At 51.2% G+C, this 8168-nt stretch overlaps 1 protein-coding gene across 1 annotated transcript; it reads right to left on the bottom strand.

The window, feature by feature from the left end:
* Positions 1–4799: 4799 nt before the first annotated feature.
* On the bottom strand, positions 4800–8042 carry LOC110472684 (nuclear cap-binding protein subunit 2). Its single transcript, XM_021534604.3, has 4 exons — positions 7877–8042; positions 7528–7709; positions 6611–6749; positions 4800–5951 (listed from the first exon to the last, which is right to left on the bottom strand). The coding sequence occupies exons 1-4, from the start codon at positions 7961–7963 to the stop codon at positions 5853–5855; spliced, it is 507 nt and encodes a 168-aa protein (XP_021390279.1). The 5' UTR covers positions 7964–8042; the 3' UTR covers positions 4800–5852.
* Between the last annotated feature and the right edge of the window lie 126 nt (positions 8043–8168).

Below are 8168 nucleotides of genomic sequence, written 5' to 3' on the forward strand. Positions count from 1 at the left end.
CTGCCTGGTTACAGGCCATCCCACTGAACTTTGCCATCCCATCCCGGGCATCCACTGGGACTGGCAGAGTTCGAGGCATGGAGCAGGTTTCTGGAAGCTCTGGACAGCTCCCACCATGGCAGCTCATCAGGGAAAGCAGCTGTCTGGCAGCCACCAGTCTGTGGTGTGGTGGGCTGGGGAGTTAGTGGCACTGAGCCATGGGTACAGAAGCCCCATTCACTGCCAGGCTCCGGGCCAGGCATCCTGGCCTGGGGAGGCTGCCCCAGCTCTGCACACTCTGGGGGTCCCTGCCTCCCTCTCTGTGCAGGCTAGCAGGGCTGACAGGGACAGCACCACACCCTCTGCTGAGCACCTCTGCCTTTCCCAGGCTGTGCTGGGGTTACTGCACATCTCAGCACACCCAGCAGAGGCTCAGTGTGTGCTCTCTGCACAACCCATCTGTTCCCACCGCTGTACCCGGTGCCCCAGCAGCCTGCTCCCACAGCAGCCCAGGCTCCATCCCGCAGAGCCTGCCAGAGAAGCGTGTTCCTGGGGAAGCCTGTCAGGAGCTGGGGGCCGTGGGGTGGGTTTCCCTCCTGTACTGGTCTGGAAGGGGCCATTTTGTGGTTTGAGAAAATCAGCAAAAAGCAGAGTCTGGCTTTGCTGTTGAGATGCCTGTGATAAGCCACCCTTATGGGGAGGGAAGCAACCAGCCCTCAGGCAGCTGCATGCGGTTTGCCCTGACAGTTGCGTCATTTCCTCCCCAGGCTTGGTTTGTGATTTCCTTGTTTCTGGAGGGCTGTTGAGTCCCGCTGTGTCCAGCCCAAGCCATGCTGAGGAGGCAGGTGGCCACAGGCTGGTGACAACATGCTCTGGGGTCATGCCAGGGATGCAGTGCTGGTGGGTTGGGGTGTTGGGGGTGCAGAGAGTGGGTGACTGCCAGCCTCCCTCCCCATCTGGCTCTACCACATCCCATGGCATTCATAACTTCATATCCAGCTGGTTTTGGGGGTCATGGGGCTTTTTTGGTGGAGCCTTCAAAGCAGCTCTCTGGACACCAGATGCTTGCCACCTCCAGGGGGGCTGCCAAGAGGCTATGAGTGTGGCCATGCAGGCTGGGAGATGGAGATGGAGATGTGGGGCTGTGCTGCTGAGCCTCTGGAGGGAGAGCTGCAGCTGCAGAGTCTGCCCCTGCACTACTCCCTGGCCAGAACAGGCCCTGGCAGGCAGAGATGTAGCCGCAGATTAAATTTTGATCCGCTTGGGAATTAAAATAGGCTGGCAAGTCTGCTCTGTGACACCAAATGCTTCATTGTGAGGAGTTAATGTGCCGTCTTCTTCCCTGTAAACCTGAGCACTGTCAGATCCCCTTCCCTGCTGGTGGAGTGGAGCTGCAGTGACTGCTGAATGGGATGAACCCATCACTAGGACCTGAGTCCTGGAATCTAGGGAATTGACTCCAGGCAGATGGAGTAATTGGTGGAACAGAGTAAACTGGTATCAGCTCCTGATATTTCTGCAGCAGCACTGGGTTGTGCTGTAAGCCCTCACAGTCCAGAAGGGCTCCAGGAAATCAAAGCTGGTGATGCGTGAGATTCTTACCACTCCTTACTCACCTGGCTCCAGGCAGGCCCCAACTCTTCTGTTCTCTGTGGTGAGCTTAAGCTCACATGACCCAGTAGCTGTGAGGAGCCTGTGTGCATCCAATAATCCTCTTGCCTTGAGCTGTGGCAGGTGGTCAGCTCTCTAAACACACAGGCTTAACGCTCGCCTCGCTTTGCCTTTGCAGGTCTGGCATGATGAGTTGCTGCTACATGGTTGCTTTTCGCTTACTCTCCTTCTTCCCAGTGCTGCAGCTGGTGCCCTGGGCCTGCTCTTATCCCCCAGTCCACAATGCAACTAACCAAAGGGCGGTCCCTCTCAGTCTGTCCTGGAGCTGCCAATGTGCTGTGATGATGCCTGCACCCAGAAGGGTGTCACCCCGGGGCTTCTCTGAGACAGTTGTACCCCAATGGCACCCACACCCCACTATGGGGGAAGTGAGCCTGTGAGTGAGTGGTGCAGAGAGGAGATGGCAGAGGCAGCACAGGCAGTGCAAGTGGCACGTTTATGGTGCAGATGGGTAGTTTTCCATCAGTGTGGTCACTTCCTGATGAACTACTGCTTCTCTGCCACCATCAGGATGGCCAAAGGCTGCACAGGTGTGCTGGCTTCCCAACTTCATACACAAGAGATTTCTTTGCTAATCACAGTTTTAAGGCTGTTACATCCTCCTGTCCTCCTTAAGCGTTCCCATTTTGCTGCTATGTTACCCAAGCAATTATTCTAATTTGTATTCTCCACTCAAGACCTCACACTGTTGGTGTTTTGCAAGGCTGGACAGATGACTGCTCTTATTTTTCCATTTTTAAGTCAATGTCCTGTTCCATTTCACTGCATCTCAGGGGCAGCCTGCATCACAGGCTGGTCAATGCTGACATTTTTTAAACCTGCTGAAGAATAAACATGCAGTTCCTTCAAGACCTGTGGCAGTTGTACGGGCACAGCAACCTGACTTGCAAAACAAACAGGTAAGAGACATTTTGACAAACTAAATGTAACACCCCTACCAGCACAGTTATCAAGACTTTGGGGTGAGTGTTAAACTAATTTAACTGTCTGGTCTGCACGTAGGTGTGCAACAGTTTCTATCATCCTGGACAAGATAATGCATGAAAAATCAAGACACATTACTGGGCAGGCAGCAGCTGCTATTGTTTACATAATACAAACCAAATTTACACAGAATTTAACTTGTTCAACGGAATTACTTGCCCTAGCTGAGAGGTTCCTGCAGACAGATCAGAAAGGGTTTACATCTCTTCTTGTCTCTTGTTCGTACGTAAGAACAGGCTAGAGAGTGCTGGCTGTGCTCATCTTAAAATTAAAAAAAACACAGGGAGGGAGTTCTTGGCCCCTTCCTCTCTGAAGTGACCACTGAGCACTTGCAATGTTTTATAAGCTACTCCAATTGTGGGACAGGTGACAGGACAGGGAAAATTCTTCTGAATTTTCCAGAACTGCTGATATGAAACATGAGGACTGGTCTGATTCGGAGCATAAGCAACTTTTTTTGACATCAGCCATGAGCTGTTGCACAGCAGGAGGGGAAAAGCTAGCAAGACAGAAGTGCAGAGAACTACGGTGAGACTTGTGCACCCTCCTAGTGTCTATCTCCATGTTTACAAGTGACAGCAACTTTAAGACACCAACAGATGAGTTCCCCTGTCTCCCCAGTTTGTGTCATAAAGTGATCCTGACACACAAACTCCAACTGCTGTGGGACTCACTGTTGGAGTGGGTTGACCATAGCTGGATACCAGATGCCCACCAAGCCACTTGTGTCACTTTCCTCCTCAGGGGTGTCCCTACCCATGGCAAGGTGCTTAGAACTAGCTGGTCTTTAAGGTCCCTTCCAACCCAACCCACTCTGTGATTCGTCTAGGTTACTCCATGGAGAGAGTTCACAAGCTAACATTAACCTGGAACGTGCACTTTCCCCAAAGCCTAGGAAAGCTAGGGTCTCCTTGTTAGCTGGTGGAGGCATAGTTGGTATCTTGATTACATCCATAGGCACATGGTGACATCCCTTATTTTGTTCCCAAGAGCTGAAGAGCTGTTGGGCTTCCCTATCTTCCTGATGACTTTGGACCCCATTATGCCAGCATCAGAACAGCCAGTAAGGATTCCATATACCTGGTGGCTGTATTTTTTGCCCATCTCAAAAGTTCTGATGAGTTTAGACTGGGTGGTTTGTGTTTCTTGCCTGAATTCCCTCACTCCTTCCTGCATTTTCTTTTCTCGAGGACCAGCTTCTTGATGGAACCCTTCTCCCTCCTCCCCTAATAACTGGTGATACAGACCCATTGTCCACTGGGTTTTTTCCACAACTGGGGCAAGCATCGTTGATCCTGTTTGGGCCCCTATCTCTACTATCACCTCAGATGGAGTTTGTCCCCAGTCTCAATCAAGTTACTCTCAGAGGTGGCTGGGGTTCCCGAGTTAAACACAGCCCTCTGGCATCCCTGAACTGTGGCTTTGCAGGCACATGCCAAGCCCCAGTACAGTGCCAGAACCTGCTGGTTTTCACTGGGGTAGGCACCTTTGGCATGTCAGTTTCCCAGGGTTACTTGCTTGTTCAGGTGGAGTCCCAGGCTATGGGAGGTGATAACTAGCCCAGGCACTTGCCCAAATCCTGCCACCCACGGACCAGCCACCTCAGGGCACATTTCAGTATTGACTCACCCAAAAAATTGTCTTCTCTTACATTAGGATGACATCAGAATACACAGACCCCATGATATGTCAACTGTGTTAATTACTAGTATTAAACATCTCATGTAAGGCTGAGCAGGAACAATAAAGCCACCCACACCAGGTGGGAGTGGGAAATGGGATCCTCTCCACAAGGCAGCTCCCCCAGCAGAGCAAGGCCATCTGTGCCAGGGCAAAGCACAGAGCCATGGTTTGTACTAACATGTTCCCAAAGCCCAGCAAAGTAAAGAGATAAGAAATGCAGCCAACAAACACCGTGACTCAACAGGAGCTGCCTACTTAGTAACTACTATGGCTAAAGCACACTTAGCACAGAACAGCCATTGCCTCAGGCCCCACACTGGGCACTAAACTGTGGTGGGCTGACCCTGCCTGGACACCAGCTACCCACCAAGCTGCTCTCTCACATCCCTGCTCAGTGGGAGCGGGGCAGGGAGAAAGTAAGATGGGAACGGAATTTGTGGGCCAAGATAAAGACAGTTTAATAAAGCAAAAGCAAGGCTGCATGTGGGAGCAAAGAAAAACTAAATATTTATTCTCTACTTTCAACCAGCAGGAGATGTCCGGCTACCTCCTGGGAAGCACAGCTTCAGTACACAGAGCAGCTGCTCCAGAAGACAGATGTTTGAATAAGGAATGCCCCCCATGTCCTTTCTCTTAGCTATTGCTGCTCAGCAGATGCCATATCGTTTGGAATATCCCAAGATCTTGCCCCCACCCCAGCCTGCTGGTGAGGTGGGAATGTCAGAGACAGCCTTGATGCTGTGGGAACAAAAGCCAAAACACTGGTGTTTTATCAACACCTTCCTAGCTACCAATACAAAACACAGCTCTATGAGGGCTGCTAGGGGTAAAGTTACCGTCAGACACAATCTCAGTCAGACCCAAAACAACTGTTTATTTAAAAAAAAAAAAAAAAAAAAAAACCAGAAACTTTTAACAAAACCACACCGAACAGTGAGGATCCGAAAAGCAAGGCAGCACTGGGGGCATCACAAAGAGAAATGTTCTGCAGGCCCTGACCAACCCAAGGGCTAGATGTGCAGACAAGCACCTCCAAGCGCGTAAGACCTTGTCCACTTCTCTCTCATTCAGACAGTGATACTGTTTATTAAGCAGGTAAGGTTGTAAATTAGAAACCTGAATCTCTTGTGCATCCTCACTGGGTGCCCAGGCACCTGGAGGGCTCCAATGGTGGCAAGCTTTTAAAAAAAGTTCAGTTTGAAAGCAACCACAGTGGCAGCTGCAGCTTGGAGGAAGCCACCTGCTTAAGTGCAACACGAAGAGTATGTCATAGCATAAGATGTGTGTGACATGCTACATTTCTTCTTGCCCAAAATCCTACAGAGCTGTCCATTTTTCCCTTGTTGCCCTGTATCAGCACAGAACATCCCCTCTAGCTCAGAAAGAAGGGAGAATGAACACATGTATATCTGCAGTCTAAGGAGAGTCACCTTTTGCAGGAACTTGGATTTCACTCCATACCCTGAACCCAAATGTGAGAACAGGGCTAGCTCTGGAAGGACAGAGTCCTCTGTGAGCTAGGAATCATGAAGCAATTAATAGATTGCAGGCTGGTGATTTGCCTTCTGCATCTGAATGATCTTGCCAAAGCCACCTCTTCCCACATCGTAGTCTGTCCGGTATTCATCTCGCACCTGGGGCACAGCAACAACACATGTATTAATAGCCAGCACTGCCTGTCCCCTACTAGACTTCAGAATCATCATCCCCTCCTTGTTCAGTTGGTGGGGAACTGAAGTTCAGATTAGAAGCACTTCAACTCGTCTGAGATCTCTTCAACTAATCCACCAGAAACGTGGTAATGGTGGTGAAAATGACCAAAAGGATGTATCTGATTGTTGAGAATTTTTCAGGTAAGAAGCAAAGAAGACCCCAAAGTATTTTTGTTCAGCTTTTCCATACACCCTTTTGAACTGCCAGATTTGGCCTTCAGAACATTTTATCTCATCTAAACCTCATCCTTGCCCTTGGGGAAACTGCTGTTATTGAGATTGGCCTGGCAGCCACACTGCTTCCCTCTACTCAAATTCTGGATCATTTCAAAAGTACTAGCTTGGTTTAGGGAACATTCTGCTTGCATTGCAGGACTTTTGGAGTCCTAGACAGAAGTGGCCTTAAGTTCTATTTCCAGCCTTTAACACCAGGTGTCAATTACCAAAACAACCTGGGAGTGAGTAAACTTCATTATCAGGTCTTTACAGCCTGCACATTGTTCTCCCTAGGACAAAATCAGCAAGTAAGTACACGGAGTCTTAGAGGATCAAATTCAGGGATGAACTGGCATTGCCTTTACCTGTCCTCCAGTCTTTCCTCTCCCATACTGTCGCCCCTCCTTAAACCCTGCATCCCAGTCCGTGCGGATGATGCGGTCGTCCAGCCGTGTGCCGTTGATAAACCTCATGGCATGCTCAGCATCTGCTCTCGTGTAGTATCTGAGGCACTCTGTAAGAACAACTAAGTGTGCTTTGTTGGGTACAGGGAAAAAAAACAGGGAAAGTATTGTATTTGAGAAGCAGAACTCCCCCCCTACTGCCTTCCAGCCTTTTCTACTCTTCCTGCTCTTCTCTATGAGATCAAAAACTGCACTCATGTAAATCTAAGCTAAGACCAGCTAAGGCTCAGAAAGGATTCTGTACTTTAATGTTAGTACCTGCACAGACAAGACAACGAAACAAGACATTAAAGCCTTGCTAAGGGCAAGAAATCAGTAATATGCCTTTTTGTACTATGTAAAGCTTGACTGAAATAGAACAAAAGGAGCAGGCTTCACAGGAGAGCTCTGCATAGACAGCTCCTGGCACAACCTGTATAAGCATGTACCCTTTGCTTGAAAACGCCCCCATGGCTTATCCAGCTACTTCCTTCAGGTGTAAAGTTGAGATAAGAAAGTAAACGTGCTCTGGACATGGAAGACATCAGACTGATGAATGTAACAGCTCTCATTCTGGCCATAAAACCATTAAACGAATGAATTAAAGGGGCTCTCTGCCGCCTCCAGAAACTACAGCTCTGGTGGCACTTGTCACGTATGGCACCACTACACAATCGGTCTCAGGGCACAGTGAGGAAGGGGCAAGGATGGACGGGATGTGCCTGGTAGGAAGCACTTGGCTATCACCTTTCCAGCAGCAGTACAGATACACTTGCAGTGCAGAGGAACTACAGGCGCCAACCACATCCCTACTGACAAAAGGGAACCAGAAAGGATACTCTACAAAGCAGAAGCCACAGGGGGTTTTCTTGATCTTGTCCAGACCCATGACAATTCTCTTGACATCTCCGCACTTGGAGAACAGCTCCTGGATCTGCTCCTCGGTGGTGTAGAAGGAGAGATTACCGACATACAGCGTGGAGGAAATCTTCAGGGATTTCTCCTGCAGCTGCCTGCTACCCTGCGGGCACAGAGGCGCACGCCGCGGGCTCAGCGCGCTCGCCGTCCCGCTCCTACCGCCCCGTGCCCTCCCGCTGCCCGGCTTCTCGCACGGCCTTGCCCCGGCCTCAGCCCTCCCCGCCCCGGCCGGGCCGGGCCGGGTCCCGCCACCCGCGGCGCCGGGCGCACCCGGAAGTGCTGGTCCCGGTACTGGCTGATCTCGCAGTACGAGTCGCTGTTGAGCCCGCTGAGCGTGGTGTGCAGCAGCCCCGACATGGCGCCCGCCGGCCCCACCGCCGGGATCCTTCCAGAACCGCCGCGCGCCGGACGCGGGGAGCGGCGCGCGAGAAACGCCGCTCCCGCCCCGCGCGATTGGCCGCGCCGGCTGTCACTCAGGCGGGGGCGGGGCGGAGCCGCCGGACAGCCAATCGGCAGCTCGGGGGCCCGCCTGGAGCGCTGGGCTGGGGCGCGCAGGCGCAGT

This window comes from Lonchura striata, chromosome 14, assembly GCF_046129695.1.
Source record: "Lonchura striata isolate bLonStr1 chromosome 14, bLonStr1.mat, whole genome shotgun sequence".
NCBI lineage: Eukaryota > Metazoa > Chordata > Aves > Passeriformes > Estrildidae > Lonchura > Lonchura striata.